This window comes from Melozone crissalis, unplaced genomic scaffold (genome assembly GCF_028551555.1).
Source record: "Melozone crissalis strain CALT ecotype California unplaced genomic scaffold, PUWL_Pcris_2 ptg000027l_1, whole genome shotgun sequence".
Lineage (NCBI taxonomy): Eukaryota > Metazoa > Chordata > Aves > Passeriformes > Passerellidae > Melozone > Melozone crissalis.
Window position 1 is genome coordinate 19,116,310 of NW_026535805.1, and position 18,691 is coordinate 19,135,000.

Genomic DNA, 18,691 nt, shown 5'->3' on the forward strand with positions numbered 1-18,691 from the left:
TACCTGGACTCTCCCTAAGGCTTTGTTTTTATTGTCTTGTATTGTCCTAAATCCTAATTGTCCAAATTTTTATTACTCTAATTATATTACTATTTTTATAACCATTGTATTACTATTAAACTTCTAAAATTCTAAAACCAAGTGGTTTTAGAATTTGGCGTTTTTCACAGCGTGCAAACAGTTCAGGTGCTGTGAGCCAAAAATCATAGGAAAAGGAAGGGAGGGATATGATCACCAGGACAGAACTAGAGGAATTCTGGGGGAAATCACGTTCATGGCTGGAGCCTAGCTCTTAGTTTGGGTAATTTATGTTTTTTAACCGGAAGGTGGTTACACTGAGCGGGCTGTGCGTGCTGCATTGGCTCGCTGTTGCCCCTCAGCTCGGCCTGCTGCTCCGGCCTGGATTGCTCTCGGGGCTGCGCCGCGTCCTCCGGGCCGCCAGGGGGCGGGGCCTGCGCCGCGGGGAGCCGAGGTACCGGGTCCGGGGACGGCGGGGACGGCGGGGGGCGCGTCCGGCCCGGGCACGTGGCGGCCGCAGCGCCGCCCCCGGCGCGGCTGGGAGCTCCGTGCGCTGCTGCCGTGCCGGGGTGCTGCTGTGCCGGCTTGCTGCGGTGCCTAGGGCCGCTGTGCCGGCTTGCTGCCGTGCCGGGGTGCTGCTGTGCCGGCTTGCTGCGGTGCCTAGGGCCGCTGTGCCGGCTTGCTGCCGTGCTTAGGCGCTGCTGTGCTGAGGGCCGCAGCTGTGCCGTGGTGCTGCAGTGCCCCCGCTGTGCCGAGCTCGGTGCGGCGCCCGGCCCGTGGCGCTCGGCCGGCCACGGGCTGGAGATGGGACGGGCTGGTGCGAGCGGAAATCCCCGTATAGCCGAGGCCTTGCCAGGTGTGCTTCAGGCCGCCGGGCGGCACACACAGGGCGCTGGCTCGCCCGTCTGTGTAGCTTTCGGGTACCGCCTGCTCCAGGATGGGCACCAGCATCCTCCCCTGCCCTCTGGGGGATGTTTCATGTTACACGCTGCCTCAAGGAGTTCCTTGGTGGGAAGTGTTGTGAACATGGAAATACAATGAATAGGTTGTTGTTTAAGCAGCTCAAAATATTTTTCATGCCAATCCATAGACAGGAAAATACTTCCTTATCCTACTTATAGAGGATAAACTTGCCATGGGGAAAAAAATTCAACCTGGAAATAAGAAAGTTTCAAATTCACAGGGCATTGCAGTCCCAGGGTGACTTAAGGGAATAAACAAGATAATTTATTTTCAGCTGGTCCTTGATAATTTTCTTAAGTAGACTGTATGATAGTGAGTGAACAATAGCCGGGCTTGGACTATGACCCAGGAACTTCCTTCTAGCTCTGTTAATTACTCGTCACTCCATCTTGGACTGGGGCTGTAGTAGTTCTTATGTTTTTTACCTCATGCTGCTTTTTCTTTACCCTAGGACATCCTGTCTCTCAGACTGAGTTACCAGCAAAGGATGGAGAACATCCTGGCTAGCTTGTGTGGGACCAGCCCAGAAGATCCACTCCCTGTGTGGGTTCGTGGCAGCGTTGGCCATTGCTTTAACCAGCTGACACTAAGCGTGATTCCTCATGTGATCCTTGCAGTGGTCAGTGCCTGCTTCCTTGGCACTCCGAGGTATGACAACTGACTCCTCTGGCTCTTGATTGCTATGCAGGACTGGAGGTGGGGTGGAAAGTCTGGAAATTGTATCTCCCTATCACGTGCTGAATATGTATTTAGGGAAGGACACAACATTATAATGCTATTATATTTGTCAGCATCCATTTTAATTCAGTGTACAGAAAGGAATGCAGAAAGAATAGAGGGGATTGTGGGCATAAAATCACAGAAAGTAATTAAAAACTTTTTCAGTGAATGAGGACTGGGGAAACTGGGAGTATTCTGGTAGAGGATATAAATCCAAGGTGGCATAGAAGTTGTATATAAGGCAATAAGGAGTTTAGAGAAATGCAGAATTGTTTTTCTCTTTACCCTCATCTGAAATTCCTAAACCTGATAACATTCACTGATCCTGAAAGGCCACAAAGAATCCAGTGATAATGAAGTATTTTCGTGGGCAATAGATTATAGACCTTGCAAGCACAGCATCACTGAAATTCACAGCGATAAGAATAATGTTTCTAGAAAAAATATCTGACAGACAAAGAAATCAGGGATCAGACATGTGACGCAGGGAATTTCATCATCCAAAATTTGTGTTAAAGAGGTTAAATATACTTTTTCTTGCTGTTAATCCTCAAGGATGGGAGTCTGACTTGACCACAAAATATCATAGTTTGCAAACAAATTTCTGTAAAGAAATGCGTTTCTTTGGTAGCATCTAAATCTCTGGTGTTGACCAAAGAGTGGGCTATATTGACCTGATGTAGTTTAGCAATGCTTACAGTCAGAAAAAGTTACAGATCTAGGGAGGTGTATCCAGAAGGTTAAGTAGGAGTGGATGTATAAACATGGGGAAGAGGAGAGGAAGAAAGGACAGTACTGACCGAGAGGTAGTGGAATTCCAACTGTAATTTATTTCACTGCTCTTTCCTCCTCAAGGTCTGGCTCTGGTGTGCCTTGCAGGCCAAGCTGGGGTTGGAGAATCGCTGCCTCCTTCGTACTTGCTGGCTTGTTCCTTGCTGACACCATCCCAGCCACCATTTCCCAGCAGGAGCTGGGCCCTGTGTACCTGGAACTGCTGGCCAATGGCACTGCTGCCCTGGCATGGCTGGTGCACGGCTTCGCTCTTCTCATGCTCCACAGATCCACTCACGGCTTTACCAGGGGCCCTGCAGCCCTGGCTCTCCTCACGCTCTTACCCCTACCTTCCTCCATCATCACCCTGCTGTGGTACTGCCACAGTGGGACAGCTTGGTCCCCGGCCCGCCCCGGTGCCTCCACCAGGTTCGCCATTCTGTGTCTGCAGCTGGCCTCTCTGCTTGCCTACGTGGTCAGCTACCTCTTCCCCACTGCTGCCAGGCAAGACTTCCTCTCCATCAATCGCTCCTGGCAAGAGGACCAGCCCGTCTCAGGGCCAGGGATCCCTGTGCCTGACCAGCAGAGAGTGGCAGAGGATGGTGAGAGCTGGCTCTCCCGCTTCTTTTACACCTGGATGAACCCCCTTATGAAGCGTGGCTACCAGCACAAGCTGAACCAGCCGCAGGACGTTTATGTGCTTCCTCACCAGCTCCAAGCTGCCCGGGTCTGTGACCGGTTCTACTCTTGCTGGCAGAAGAAGGCAGCTCTTCAGCAAGCAGAGGAGGAGACAGAGTCTCTTACCAGCCCAATCATTGCTGGAGATGATGGGAGCAGTGATGCTCCAGACAGCTCATACCATGCCCAGAAAGCTGTGCGCCTCCTGTCAGTCCTTCACGCCGCCTTCGGGCTTCGTTTCTACACCCTTGGACTTCTCAAGCTGGCTGACAGTCTGCTGGGTTTTTCAGGTCCTCTGCTTCTGAACTTGCTGGTGAACTTCATGGAGTCACGGCAGGAGCCCCTGAGCCACGGGATTCTGTATGCCCTTGGGCTCTTTGCTGGCTCCTTCCTGGGCGCTCTCCTGCGGAGCCAGTTCAGGTACGAGATGAACAAGGTGACGCTGATGGTGCGGGCCGCCGTCATCTCCGCCATCTACCGCAAGGCTCTGCGCGTCAGCGGCACCAGCCTTGCCCGCTTCACTGTGGGGGAGATTGTCAACTTCATGAGCACGGATACCGATAGGCTGGTCAACTTCTGCTACAGCTTCCATGAGTTGTGGAGCCTGCCTGTCCAGCTTGCCGTTACCCTCTACCTCCTGTACGAGCAAGTGGGGATAGCCTTCCTGGGAGGCGTGGCCCTGGCGCTGCTGCTGGTGCCCATCAACAAGATCATAGCTAACCGCATCATGGTGAACAACCAGGAGATGCTGAAACACAAGGACACACGGGTCAAGGTGGGTGAGGGGCAGGGGTGTCCCTCTGAGTTTGTAATTTTTCCCTGTTTGTCCCAGAACTTTGGCTTCTTGGCCACTAGTCATGGTCCAAAGCAGATTAATTGAATCACAGCTGTTGAGAAAAATGCCAGAAGGGGCACACACACAGACACACACACACACAGACACACACACACACAGACACACACACACACGCACACACACTTTGGTCAAAAGTGTTTCAAGGTGATGTAGTTTAACCACCCATAAGATTGTGAACCTTTAATACTTCTCTTGTCCCCTGGGCTAATTTATGTTGCCTTGCAAGTTTCTTTTCTGTGTGTAGTAAAGGTCAGATTCCCAATGGCTCCTCTAGATTTGCATCCATCCTATTGCTCCAGTGATGCCATCAATGATGAAGTGGCTTTCAGTCTGGAGAAGGGCAATGATCGTGGATGTAATTTTATATGGCTCAAGGCTTGGTGCTCTCAGTCATCTTTTCCACTGCTTTTCTCCTATTTGCAGTGCCATCTCTCCTCTCCACATTTGATTCCCACCTTGTAGCATTTATCTCTAATTTGAGGGGACAGTAGTTTTACTCATGCTTTGAAGCATGAAACTTAGGTCAACTCCCTGTCAGAACTGTTGGCAGCTTTAAAAATACATATTTTTCCAACAGTAGGTGCATCTACTAGAGTTGTATCTGATTATGCTAAACTTTGTCCAGCTGTTGTAAGACTGGTTTGCTGAATAAAGTCTCTCTTGTTAGTCTTCTTTAATGTTGGGCAGAGACACAGTCAGCTTGCTCTACATATGCTGACCTGAGAACAGAAATGAGAGGACTGCATCCTGCAGGGACACCAGCATTCTGGAAATGAGCCAGCCAGGCTCTGGATACAGACCAGCCGTGTCAGGGCAGGACCAGGCCTGAGAGTCAGATGTTATCTCAAGGCACTGTCAAGTCAGCACAAGTGAATAGTATCCAGGCTGGAGCTAGCAATTCCACACATCCCTTCGCCTGTGTTGTTTATCTTTCACTTGGAAAGTAGTGTAATATTTTGCCATTTCCTTGGTTGTGCACAGCATGGGTGGATTAAGAAGCTGGTGGTATGGATGAGCACAAAGTTTCCAATAGTTGTCACTTAGGTTTATGCCTTTGTTAGCAATAAATGGTTCCTGACATCTCTAGCTTGGCCCTTAGCAGGAGACAGGCACAGCCCAGGTTGGCTGGGCACTGTTTGCTTGATGTTCTTTTCTGGTTGCCTGCAGCTAATGACAGAGTTCCTGTGTGGCATTCGGGTGATCAAGTTTTACGCCTGGGAGCAGCACTTCAGCGCCAGGATAAAATCCTGCCGGGCGAAAGAGCTGCAGAAGCTGCGGGCCATCAGTTACCTGGATGCTTTGTGCGTGTACCTGTGGGCAGCACTCCCTGTTGTTATCTCCATTGCCATCTTTGTCACCTACGTCCTGTTGGGTCACCAGCTCACTGCCACAAAGGTGAGTCGGTGTTAGGGAGAGCTCCAAACTTGTGCAGAGCACAGTCTATGCTGGAACTGCAATGCTGAGGCGTCTTGTCTGGGAAATAAACCCAGCCCATGTCTCTCCACAGCTCTTCAGGCTCTCACTGGTGAAGCTGTTTGGAGGATACAGGGGAGGTGCTAGCTCCAGCTCATGGCTGTTTGCTTACCCATGCAGGTGTTCACAGCATTGGCCCTTGTTGGGATGCTTATTCTACCCCTCAACAGCTTCCCATGGGTGCTGAATGGGATCTTGGAGGCCAAAGTTTCCCTGGATCGAATCCAGCAATTCTTTGAACTCATGGACCAGGACCTGGAAGCTTATTATGCCCTAGGTAACGGTTTAGGAATCTGAGATATCAGCAGACACTCAGAGCAGAGAGCTGAGGTGCGAGGCCCAGGGGCAGTGCTGGAGGGCAGCTGGCTGTCACCCTGTGATTCAGGATGTTCAGTTGGGTAGAGGCAGAGTGGATACACTTCTCTTAATTTCTGTGGAAAGCAGGAGACAAGGCTATAACATTCCACTTTACTAACCATAAGCCACTGCTTGCTTGTGCCAACAGAGCCATTAATGTCCCAGTAGAACAAGCAGCTCTGTCCTCTGACCAAAGCTCTTCTGACACTGAAGCCATCAACAAACATGGCTTCACATGGCAGAAAGGCTTGAGTGGCTGCCCCTCTCCTGAGCCACATTAGCTCCCTTTCCTTCTTTCATTGCCTTTGGCCAGCTCCCTGCCATTCTTTTACCTTCAGCAATAATAAAACCAGGTTGTATCATTACAGTGTCTTCCTGACAGCCACATGTGTCTGGTGTGAGCTGGAAACAGAAGGGTTGGAAGAAGGGATGTGTAAGTTTAAGGGCAAGTCAGTAGTCAAGAGTCTCATTCTGTGGTTGGGTTAGGGGCATCATGCAGTGCCTCATCCATGGTCTCTGCATTTGGGAACAAAGCTGATGATATTTGTGATGCCAGGTGCCTTTAATTTTCTGGTCTTCTCATAGCAATGCTTTGCTGTTTGGGTTTTCACTTGTAGATAGCCCTTCAGATACTGCTACTGCCATGGAGATGCAATGTGCAGACTTCTCATGGGTATCAGCTGAGGAGGAGAGCACCAGGCAGCCCTCATCCACAGGCAGTCTGCAACTGCACATCGAGAACCTGTCAGTGAGAAAGGTGAGCAAGGACATGGGAGGTAATAGAGAAAAATGCATTCGAGAAAAAATACTGGAAACTAGAAGTAATGGAGCAGAGGTGGCATGTTTTCCTCAGTCTAGGAGCTGTGCATCAAAATCTTCTCTAGGTCAAGAGGCACAGGACACTGAAAGTCTGAAAGGCTCTAGAGAACATCCATGCCTTACAGACAGGAGATTAATTAGTTCTCTGTGCTTTCTACTATTGCTGCTGGAGACAACTGGACAGGGAACAGAGCAGGGCTCTAGAGTTAACACTCCTTGCAAATCTGTGTCCTGTCATATCAGGAGTCTGACATCTGTACCCAGCTGCACTGCTGAACATGAGATGGTCCTAGCAGTCAGCTTCCTTACGGCCTACGTGTGGCTCAGGAAATCTGGATGAGCTACCCTGCACTAGCACATCAGTTTGCTTCTTTCCCTTTCCCTTTGCAGGGAATGCTCCTGGGCGTTGTTGGGAAGGTTGGCTCTGGCAAAAGCTCTCTGCTTGCAGCCATCACTGGAGAGCTCATTAAGTAAGTAGCCTAAAGAGTTTTCCCTGCCTGGTCCCTCCATGTGGGAATTGTCCAGTGCTATCCTGACTTGTGGGTAATTTTGATCTGCCAGCTGTTTTCCTTTGTTGTCCTTTATACCCACTTCTGTTGTGCTTGCAGACAAGGTGGACGGGTGTATGTTTGTGACCTCGAGCAAGGATTTGGTCTGGCCACCCAGGAGCCTTGGATACAGTTTACCACTGTCCGCAAAAACATCCTTTTTGGGCGGGAATATGATGCCAGGCTGTTCGAGGAGGTGCTGGAGGCCTGTGCCCTCTCTGAGGACCTAAATGTGAGTGCCTGGGCTGGAAACCTGCCTGGGCCTTCTTGGCAGGCTTTTGCATCCATCCTGAGCCTCATGGGATCAGTGTTTATTGTTTCAGACTGCTGCTCCAATGTCCCATCGCACAGTGTTGCTCTGATTACCAAGCCCACACCGTTCCTAGCGTGCCCATACTTCTTTAAGGTGTGAAGTCACTCTTGTAGCACTTTGGGTGGCTTCTTCTGCTGCTGAGCCAAAAGCTCTTCATGCTGGGGAAAGGAGTTGTTGTTGCAGAGCTGATGACTGTTGGGTTTTTCAGGCAGAAGCTATCAGCAGCTGATGGTTTTTTGGGGGGAGGATCAGAAGCAACTTCTTTGGGGTTTTGAGGGGCTAAGTCAGGACTCCTGACATATATTCTAAATTTGAGGTTTATGACTGTATTAGCCAGTAAACCTGGCTGTACGTATGGTATATGTAGGAATCTAGCCTTCTCCCAGTTTATAAGCTAATGCCTGATTTTCTGAAGTACCAAGCTTTAGCAGCTCCTGTTTATTTTGGCCAGAGCTATGAACACTCTGTAAAGGCACGATTTCTATTTGAGATTTTGTAAAATACACCTATGCTACCAAACCGAGAGGAGACTTATTTCCAGGTACTGAAAATTGGTAGTTTTTACTGCTATGCTGTTTGGAAGGACCCTGGCATAATTTTGATGCAGACACAGCCCTTGTTCTCACAGAAAATTACTGTGTGCCATTACCTTGGACCAGAAGTTGCTCTCAATGGGTAGTTAAGATGTGAACACCCTATTCTGGAGTGTAAGAGATTTATGTTGCATAAATAAACCTTGCCGGTTGTCTGTAGAGCCAGTGTATAGATTGTTGGATTGTTTAATTGTTGGTAAGGTGTCAGCCTTAGAAAGCCTTAGAAATTACTGCCAGAGGCTGGAGAGGGGCTCCTGTGTCCTGATTTTGGGTCCCCAGCAGTTTCTTGTCCCTTTCTAAATTATGTTCTTGAATATTTCAGATTTTACCAGCAGGTGACCAGACAGAGGTGGGTGAAAATGGTGTGACACTCAGTGGGGGACAGAAGGCTCGAATAGCCCTTGCCAGAGCTGTTTACCAGGTAAATAACAAGGGCATTACTGTGTGGCGATCTTGCCTAGTCAAATATAAAGAGTCTGGAAGCACTCAGCTGGACAGTTCTGGCAGCATGTCTTTAAAGCACATTGTGCTAGCCTAAAGGTGCTGCCACACAGAGACGCTTGGACTTTTCTGTACAGCACTGCCTGCTCCAGCAGGGCCAACAGCTGTATCCTTTTTTCTTTTTCCCCCCTCCCAGGAGAAAGAACTTTACCTCCTTGATGATCCCCTGGCTGCTGTTGATGCAGATGTAGCCAAACACATTATGTGGAAATGCATTTTCGGAGTTCTCAAACATAAGACCAGGGTCCTTTGCACTCACAGGACGGAGTTTTTGGAGAAGGCCGATGCCTTGTTGCTGATGGACAATGGCAGGATAGTTAAGACAGGTACACTGTCTGTCTTCTCAGGCATTCACTTGTGCCTGTGTCTTGGAATGGCTTGAGGGGATTAGGATTGACTGGTGGGGAACCCAGTGATAAAAGAGCACACTGAGAACACTGCATGTGTGCAAAGATGGGGTGCAGGAGGATGTGCAGATGTACAGATAAAACAGGACAGCCCTAGATGTGGGGAGCTGATAAGGCAGAAAGAGTAACAGGTTGAATGGAGCGGAGCCTTCAAAGGTACAGTTGCTGTATAACATAGGGAATGTTATGAGGGAGCAAAACTGGGTCATTTCAGAGCAAGAGGCAGTGGGAGGGTGGAAAGTTGTCACCTGCTCCTCATGGATGCTGAAGAATTTGCATGTCTCTCTTCACAGGCACACCAGCTGATATCCTGCCACTTGTTGAAGCCTTCCCCAAGTTCAAGGATACAGACAAGAGGGATAAGGATAAAGGTCTGTTCCTGATGAGCTTAAGGATGGCTGGGGCAGCACAGCTGAACTTCCAGACAGAACCTGTACCTGAAGGCTTTAGAGCAGAACTCCCATCATCTTGTTCTGCTGTGGCAGTGCTGATATGTGGGTGGTATATACACAGAAGGACAGAAGGCCCACATATCATTGGGTATTGGTCTGGAGCAGTATTTGAACCTCTTGTTCCACTTGTAGTCCAGTTTTGGATGAAGAACTGCCAGGGTTGGTGCACCTGTCTTGAAGAGGAGAGAGGAGGGAAAAAAGTGTCCCTCATAGTTTAGACTTGCTCTGTTCACATTTAGGAGCAGCTGCAGGAAGAATTTAACACTGCACTGACCTTTGATTTTGCATCTATCCCCACAGCCCCTAATGAACAGGGACAGGAAGAGGCCATAAAGACAGAGGCAGAAGAACCAACCCAAAACCATAATCTCATCCACAAGGAGGAAGAGAAGAAAGAAGGGGCAGTGGCTTTTCAGGTGTACAAGGCCTATTGGATGGCAATGGGCAGCTGCTTAGCAATATCAATCCTCTTCTCACTGTTCCTGATGCAAGGTGAGGCAGTGACCCAGCAGCACAGCTCTCTTTAGACACTTCTCTCCTCTTGTTTCATTGCCTGGCTGCATGGAGTCCAGAAGGAAGGATGCCAGGGCTTTAACACTCACCTCTGTATCAGTGCTGTGTCGCTGCTGCCCTCAAGGCTGTTCACTTGCTCCTGCTCTGCTACTGACAGGGGAAAGACTGTACTGGGCAGTGAGACTATGCAAAAGTTGTCCAGCAGCTTCCCCTTCAGCTTCATGTTTGCTGATTCAGAAGCAGAATTTCTCTTTACATAGTCTGTCTTTCTCTGTAGCATCCAGAAATATCTCGGATTGGTGGCTGTCATACTGGATCTCCAGCATAACCCAGAGAGCAAATACCTCTGTGATGGCCTGCTCAGCTTCCCTGCCTTCCCCAGAGCTGCTTCTCTTCTCCACTGCTGGGCTTGTGTAAGTAAATATGGTCCAGAGGTGCCACAGGGAGCAGGAGATGTCCTTAAGTGCATTTCGGGTGAAGATCCTGGAGAGCAGGGATGGATAAACTGACCACTTCAGGGGATGTGTGTGGCTGCCTTGACAAACAGAATCAAAATCCCTGACCTGATAATGTGCCAGAAAGGCTTCTGGCTGGGGCTGATGGAAGACCCCTAGCTGCATAGTAATCAGAGTATTTGATTACATGCTAAAGGGGTGTAACAGGAGTATCAGGCTAAAGTATCCTGATTTCCCCTGGAGTATGCTCTGGAGTTCTCATGCCCTGTCTGTGAGTTTACTGTCAGGAGGATGTTGGCAGATTCATTATCTTCTTCCTTTTTTCCAGTTCCCCCATTCAAGATCTGGACAAGACGCCAGCCCCTCCCAATGGCTCAGTGGATGTGAATTTCTACCTGATAGTTTATGGGAGCATTGCAGGGGCCAATTCCCTGTTCACCATTATTCGGGCATTCCTCTTTGCTTTTGGTGCTCTCCGGGCTGCCTCTGTCATCCACAACCGCCTGCTCCAAAGGGTTCTAAAGGTAATGGGCACAAAGTCCAGAGCTGGCTGAGGCTCCTGCCATTCTTCTCATAGCTGGGAGTATGGGTGTGGGAGATAGATTAAGGTTTCTGTTGGTATTGGCTGGGAGGACTGTATTCCAAAGGACTGCACCACAGCCAGCACAAGGGGCCAATGAGTGAGGTTCAAAATGTGTCCTGTTCATTCCATGGAAGGATGATTTACAGCTCCCACCTCATTAGCCTTAGATGTATAGCCAGTCAAGTCAAAGTAGCTTTTGCAGGATGGTGAGTTCAGATTTAGATGAGATTAGGAGTTATTAAGCAAGATCTGGGGCTGATGCTGGCATCTGTCAGTTAACTTTATGTTTTTGGCTTCCTTGGGTCCTCAGGCTAGAGTTAGGATTAGGAGATGGGAAGTTCAGGTTAGAGGCTAGATTTGCCTTGCTGCTGTGGGGCCATCATGGTGTCTGAGTGCCTGCTTTCTCAGTAGCTGTCAGCCATTCGATACAGAAGGAGTGCTTCCTTTTTCCATGCAAACAGTATGTGAGTTGTTTGGCTGCTAGTGGATGCTGGCTTTGGAGGCTGAGGTAAGGAAGTGGGTTGTGGTGGCCACCTCCTTGTGGCCTTATCTGCTCCCCTTGGTGCTGCTCTCCTGCACACTGTTCTGTGGTTGGATCTCACGGCACCTGACTGGCTCTTACTGTCTGGTTCCCTTACTGCCAGGCCACAGTCACCTTCTTTGACAGCACACCAACAGGCCGCATCCTGAACCGCTTCTCCTCAGACCTGTACTGTGTGGATGACAGCCTGCCATTCATCCTCAACATCTTCCTAGCCAACATCTACGGGCTCTTGGGCATGCTGGTGATAATGACCTATGGCCTCCCTTGGATTGGTCTGGTCTTGCTCCCTCTGGCTGTAGTCTACTTCTTCGTCCAGCGCTATTACCGATTCACATCGCGGGAGCTGAAGCGCCTGCACAGCATCACCCTGTCTCCCATTTACACCCACTTCTCTGAGACCCTCTCGGGACTGAGCACCATCAGAGCCATGCGGGCAACAAAGAGGTGAGCAGGGAGCACAAGCACCCAGAGAGACAGAGCTCAGAGCCAAGGCCTTCCTCTTGTGGGGCTGGTATGGGGTGGCTGGAATGCCCTTTGTCCGGGGCAGCAGGAGAGGAATTTGAGTGATGCAAACCTCTGTTGTGTGCCTGACAGGTTTGAGTTGGAGAATCAGCTGCATCTGGAGCAGAACCAGCGCTGTCTCTTTGCCAGCGAAACAGTGATGGAGTGGCTGGACATCCGCTTGCAGATGATTGGGGTTGCTGTGGTTACTGCTATAGCAGGGATTGCCATCATCCAGCACCAGAAGCAGCTGGGAAATCCAGGTAGGCTGGCAGGGACTGATCTATGTCCTCTCCTAGGCTGTGCCCAAGGGGTTTCTCCTCTCCCAGCCCAGAGCTACACGTTTTCCTACACTGGGGTAAGATCCAGAGCTCCTGCTTCCTGGTGCTAGCAGGTCACCCACAGTGTAGTGCTTCAGTTCCTGTCTCTGCTCCTGTGTGTCCCCAGCCTCAAGTGTGACTCCAGACTTCAGAGTCCTGGCTCTTCCTTTGTTTTTTCTTTTTGTCTGCCCAGCAAGATGTCAGCTCCTTCCCTGCCACTAACATTCTTGCTTTTGCTTTTGTCCTCACAGGACTTGTGGGCCTGGCACTGTCATATGCCCTGTCTGTCACGCACCTGCTCTCAGGCCTCATTGACAGTTTCACTCACACAGAGATGATGATGGTGAGTGTGGAGCGGACAGAGGAGTACACCACAGACATCCCCATGGAGCCTCAGGATAAATTGGTCCAGGTAAAAGCTCAGATGTGTTCTCAAGTAGTGGCCCATCTTCTGGCTCTTTGCCCTGCACTTGCCCCCCAGGGAAATCACAGGGTTCCAGTGAATGGGTGGAGGGCCCTCTCCACAGAAACCACCTTGATCACTCATCATTTATGAGTGTATCTCCTGGGGAAGCTGAATCTCTGACAGGAACTGGTGAAGGTGGGAGTGAGGGGAAGGAGTAGGGAAGCAGAATGAGTGCTAGATACAAGCTGTGATGGAAGAGCAAGCCTAGGAGTGGGCTGGAGGTGGGACTGGGCTATGTGTTGGTTCTTCTCAGAAGCCAAGCAACCATCTAAAGGGAAGGGTGGGGCTTGGACTGTGGGGAAGTGATGCTGAAGATGACAATCAATTGTTATCATACCCTTTCTCACCTGTGTATCCCTCTTAGGTTTCTGCTGACTGGCCAAGCAAGGGGCTTGTGGAGTTCCAGCAGGTGGTCCTGGTGTACAGACCAGGCTTGCCTAATGCACTTGATGGTGTGAGCTTCACTGTTTACCCTGGAGAGAAGCTGGGCATTGTGGGTCGCACAGGATCTGGGAAATCCACCCTTTTCTTGGCCCTTTTCCGTATGGTGGAGATGAAATCAGGCCAGATTCTCCTTGATGGTGTTGACAGCCAGCTGGTGGGCTTGGAGGAGCTGAGGTATGGCTGAGCAGAGTGAAGGGTAGCTGTCAGTGGCTGGATGCCAAAGTAAAGAGTGAGGAGCAAAGGACTCACTGTTGTGGCATCCTCTTTTCTGATTGTGGCAGCTTTTTATGAATCTCTCTGTTATTTCTTGATAGTTGTGCTAAGGAAACCAGGCTGAATGTCTCTGTGCCTCTAAGATTTGTAGCAAACTAAGACACCCCATGAAAAAAGAAGTAGCAGATCTTTGCTTTTCTGCAGAACCTATCCCATGAGCCCTCAGCTTCTGTTTACTTGCAGATCTAGGCTGGCCATCATCCCTCAGGATCCATTTTTGTTCAGTGGGTCAATCAGAGAAAACCTGGATCCCCAGGGAAAGCAGACGGATGCTGAGCTCCAGGAGGTGCTGGAGCAGTGCCACCTGTGGGATGCTGTTACTCAGATGGGTGAGCTGGAAACCAGTGAGAAGCAGCTGATGAGTGCTGGTTCTGCAAGAGGAGGAAAGGGCTTAGCTCAGGCAGGGAGCTGAGGTGGATGCAGCAGGGAATGGCTTAGGCAAGGTTAGAACCAGTGTAGGAACAAGTCTGTGGGACCCGGTGGCATTACCTGACATTTGGAGGCAAATGGACTGGCAGATGATGGATTAGGTGGCAGAAGTTTGCTGGTGAGACCAGACCTCAGTGGGTGTTAGGGGAGTAGCTGAGAGATAAGCCAGGCCTTAGTTCTGAGGGAACTGTGCCAGATATTGCTCGTGTCTGAGTGTAAAGACTCCAGTTCCTAAGGCCTGGGCCCGAGCAGAATTGGGATTTTGTGTGCCACTGGGAAAACCTTGGTCTGGTGGAGCTGTCTGGGGCCCTGTGTAGGTGATGCAGGTGACTGCTGATCTTGTTCCCTGCAGGTGGACTGGACAGCGAGCTGGGAGAGAGGGGAAGGACTCTGTCTGTGGGACAGAGGCAGCTGGTGTGTCTGGCCAGAGCCCTCCTGACGCAGGCCAAGGTGAGTGCCCTGCCCCCGTCGCAGCAAGGGGGAGGGTGACCTGCTGGTGGCTGCCTGGGGACAGCAGAGGAGTGTGCACAGTTGGAGGTGTAATGGGGACAGATATCCCGTGCTAACTTCTCAGGCTGTCTGTAGCCAGGGAGGGGGGTCTCTGCTGTGGGAGCTGCCTTCACTCCGTGTCCCTGGCAGGTGCTGTGCATCGATGAGGCCACAGCCAGCGTGGATCAGCAGACAGACCAGCTGCTGCAGCAGACCATCCGCCAGCGCTTCGCCGACAAAACTGTTCTGACAATTGCTCACAGGTATGGAAGAACCTCTGTGCCTAAATCATCCTGCCACTCTCGGGGAGAGGTGCCTGCACACTCCATGCCTGGGCCTCAAGCTGAGCATGGAGGTCTCTGTGATAAAGTTTTTTATGTGCCAAAGCTTGACCTTGCCTTTTGCCTTTTCTGCTGGGTGCTGGAACAACTGGATGTGAAAAGAGGAAAATGTTGTACCCAGAAGTTGGTGTCAGCAAAAGGCAAAATGCAGCATCATATCACAGATTTCTCTTCCTGGGCACTGCCTGCTGGTAGGGCAGGTGAATTGTTCTTTATGGTTCTGCCACATTAGGGGTGAGGAGTAATGGAGAACTATCCTATGGAAAGGGGCAATGTAGAGACAGGGGAGGAGCAGGTGTCCCTGGCTCAGTAGAGGGCAGTGCAGGACAGCCAGCAGCAAAGGGCTGCAGCCAGCTCCTGGATGGTTCTGTCCTTTGAGGTTTAGTTCCAGCCTGCGCCTCATGCCAGCGAGATAGACACTGCCCAGGCAGGACAGGACAACAGTGATTATTGCCTCCCATCAGAGAGATTAGGAGTAGAATCAGTGCATGGTTGCAGCCAGAGGGAGGAGGGCAGAACATGAATAGTGCAGAGAAGGGATGGATCAGCATTAGGTGGTGTTCTCTGCTCTTACTCTTGCCAAGTGGAGGAGCGTTTGGAGGAGGGTTATGCAATTGTATGGAGGGTGTTTTCAAAGCACAGAGGTTACCACAAAAATAAAAATCAAATGAGCAGGTGGCAGAGGCTGGTGTCCTGCTGCACAGGAGTGGGAGTGATGGATGACAGGCTGGGTGGGCTGGGCCTGGCAAGTGAATCAAGTGGGTCTTGTTAAATACATTATGTAGGAGGGAGGCAGGAGGGGTGTGAAGGGAATGTGGTTCCTACACTAGGGATGTTAGGCATAAATAGAGTAGAAGTGCAAGGGCACTGTGGGCTGAGGTGTATGTTTGGGTTGGGTGTGGGCAGGCCACCTTTGATGGGGGAGTAATTAAAGAGGAGCAACAGCAGAGGAAGGAGTGGCAGAAGGCAAAGCAGCAAGACTGAGATGAAGATGGCCCCAGCCCCTTTTCCACTGGAGTGAAAAGCAATAGGGGGAGCAGTATGGAGAGAGAGGTGATGATGGGGTTGATTTGTATCCATGGTTTTCCGCGACACTCAGCTTTGGGTAAAATCCAGGATGGGAGGTGACTCTGTACTTGTCTTTTTCCCCTCCAAGTCATTTCCAGTGCTGCAGTCTGCACTCTCTTGGAGATGAAGGTGTAACCAGAGTCTTGAATTCCATAATGCCTTTACCTGCTCAAATCCTGTGTAGTGTCTTCCTTGTGATTTGCAGCTTCACAGGGCTGTAGTTTCACACTGAATGGTGCATGGATGTGCAAAAACATTCCTGCTCTCCTGTGTTCCCTATCCAGAGCCAGAGCCTGCTGTTCTGCTGGCAGTCTGGGCAGACCTGGGCACATATGTGTGCAGTGGGTCCTGTGGTTGGCTGTCTGGCAAGGACAAATCCAGTGGTGGTGGTATCATAAGCAAAGATGCTAGACTGCAGAGGAATAACAGCTGATGCACAATTTCTGCTGCCCTTGGGAGGGGGCAGGTGAGGAAACGTTGGGGCAAATAAAGCAACTCACTAACCCCTGTGGGGATGGAGACATTTTGTGCAACCCCAGAATCAGGCATGCCCTGAGCTTCCCCCACAGAACTTCGCTCTGTGCTCCTGGTGCCCTGCCATGCCCAGCAGCTGGAAGGCTTCCCAGTGCTCTCCTAAGAGGTGCTGCACTTCAGCAGGGAGCAGAGGCTCTCTGGGGAGCTGCACTGTGGCCTTGAGTGCAGAGGGAGATCCTGCACAGCTCCTGATGTTGGCCATGTCTTGGGCCACCCTTCCCAGCAGGGGAAGCAGTATCCAGAGCTTCTCCTCAGATCCAACAGCGTGTGTCCTGGCATTTGTTGTCCACAGGCTGAACACCATCCTGGACTCGGACCGCGTGCTGGTGATGCAGGCTGGCAGAGTGGCAGAGCTGGACTCACCGGCCCGCCTCAGCCAGAAAGATGGCTCCTTGTTCCAGCATCTCCTGCACAGCAGGCAGCAGTGATCTCCCTCCTGGGCTCAGCCCAGGCAGCCCTTCCAGCTGGGTGTCTGGCATTCCTCGCACCTCAGACACCAGCCCTGTCCCTGCAGGGCCAGGAGCTGCTGAGCTGAGGAAGGGGCTTATTCCTGCCTGCAGGCAGCAGCTGTGTGTCCTCAGGCACAGGAACGTGGCACTGTGGCCTTTCCTTTGATAGGGAAGATGTGACCTGCTGTTCAGAGTTATGTAAGCCTGGTTGGTGGGATCCTGCTCCCCTCCAAGGTTTCCCTTTGAGATTACAGAGGGATTTTCTACTCACTGAAGAATCAGTAACTCCTAGTTTGACACTTAGTCTGACATATGCAATGTAAAATAAAGTGGAAATATCCTTGTGAAGCTGTTGATTCAGGTCCTTGGCCCTTTTAGTCACCAGACACTAATTTCCTTATGAGACACAAGAGTGATCCCCTCTCTACTTGAAAACAGCCCTACCTACCTCTACTATTCCCAGAAGGCTTTTCCAAGCCAAGAAGGTTGCACCCAGGGACTTTACTACTTTTCCACTGGTTTTCAGTGGAAAAGGCCTTTCCCTGGAGGGGCTAGAATGCAATTGCATTAAAGGCCTCCAAGGCTAGTTCATTTGAAGACCACTCCCTCAAGGGAAATTCTCTATCCCTCCTGCCCTGCTCCCAGTTGCACAAAACCCACAGCTGCTTTCAGTTTTAGGATCTTGCTTTTGCCATAGGCACCTGGGACTCCTACTTCCCAACACTCTTAGGGAAATGCCTAGCCCACACCTCTGCTATGCTGTCCAGGGGTAGGTGCCATTCCATTCCCTGAAGCTGTAGGAGCCATCCCCATCCCTGCAGATGGAGAATAAGGCAGGACAACTCCTGTGTCACAGTCTGGGTTTGCATTCTTGAGGGAAGTGATGGAGATACTCAGCAAGTTGCTGAGCAACCCGATCTACTTGCATGTGCTGAGAGCAGGAGGTTGGTGTTCAGAGGTCCCTTGCAACCTAAATTGTTTTATGATTCTCTGATACACTGTTTCTGAGCTTGTACTTGTTTTATTTGATAAAGGTACATAATCCATCCATGTATTAAAAAAATAATCTTTCTGATGAAGCCCCAGTCCCCTCTCCCAGGTCTCACTCCTGGCCTGAGCAGTCACCTCTTGGCTCACTTCACACCACCTTGGACCCAGCTCTGCAACCCTACAAGCCAGTAGTAGGGTTTGGGTTGTGGGGAGTTTTGCCCCACTGCTTAGCCACCTATGCCCATGAGGAGGCACAGAAATCCCTGGTCCTGGGAGAGAGATTCAGGTCTTGATGCTGCACACCAGACCAGCACAGGCAGGAACAGGTACAAAGGCTAAGTGACCTGACCATCTGCTGCCTCTCAGCCATGCTTTAGCAATGGTGGAGAAGGCAGTCTTGTGTCTGTTTCCTGTGTTCATCCCAGGCTCACATCCACTGTGGGGAGTTCAGCCCTTGTTTCGAGGAACACTGCAGTGACTGATCTGAGGTTAGAGCCAGCTGCCTGCCTCAGAAGGAATGGGAGAGGAAAGGAGGACCTGGATCCTGTATTGCTCCTGAACCAGCCACAGCACAGCCTTATCCATCTCCAGCTTCACCTATGAGGACATATGAGAAGGCCCAGAGGAGAGCAAATAGTGAGGCAGAAGTGCACACTGCAGAGGCAAAGGATCTTGGTCATTTGTGGCCAGACCAGAAAGGACGGCTTAGTAAGTGAGTCAGAGAGACTCCTGGATTATCAGGAGCAAAGTGTGGAACACGTTTGTAACCCCAAAGTCTGACAGCAAGAGGAGGGTGCATCAGCCAGGGCAGAAGAAGGGCATG

General features: G+C 50.7%; 2 protein-coding genes across 5 annotated transcripts in view; one reads left to right on the top strand and one right to left on the bottom strand.

The window, feature by feature from the left end:
• Window positions 1–748: 748 nt before the first annotated feature.
• On the top strand, window positions 749–17,232 carry ABCC10 (ATP binding cassette subfamily C member 10). The gene is made up of 22 exons (XM_054280048.1): window positions 749–874; window positions 1,433–1,629; window positions 2,557–3,925; window positions 5,174–5,401; window positions 5,600–5,756; window positions 6,454–6,593; window positions 7,046–7,125; window positions 7,264–7,435; window positions 8,432–8,530; window positions 8,747–8,936; window positions 9,311–9,388; window positions 9,770–9,961; window positions 10,260–10,395; window positions 10,766–10,961; window positions 11,665–12,008; window positions 12,159–12,328; window positions 12,637–12,797; window positions 13,216–13,469; window positions 13,752–13,897; window positions 14,350–14,447; window positions 14,637–14,749; window positions 16,722–17,232. Exons 2-22 carry the CDS (start codon window positions 1,469–1,471, stop codon window positions 16,855–16,857), a joined length of 4,620 nt encoding a protein of 1,539 aa, XP_054136023.1. The 5' UTR covers window positions 749–874; window positions 1,433–1,468; the 3' UTR covers window positions 16,858–17,232.
• A 1,257-nt stretch (window positions 17,233–18,489) lies between these two features.
• Window positions 18,490–18,691, bottom strand: part of DLK2 (delta like non-canonical Notch ligand 2) — a 14,176-nt gene continuing 13,974 nt past the window's right edge. For all 4 annotated transcript variants that reach the window (XM_054280390.1, XM_054280391.1, XM_054280392.1 and 1 more), the window contains one exon: window positions 18,490–18,691. This exon is cut by the window's right edge and continues 1,425 nt beyond it. The gene's annotated coding sequence lies outside the window, so the exon portion shown is untranslated.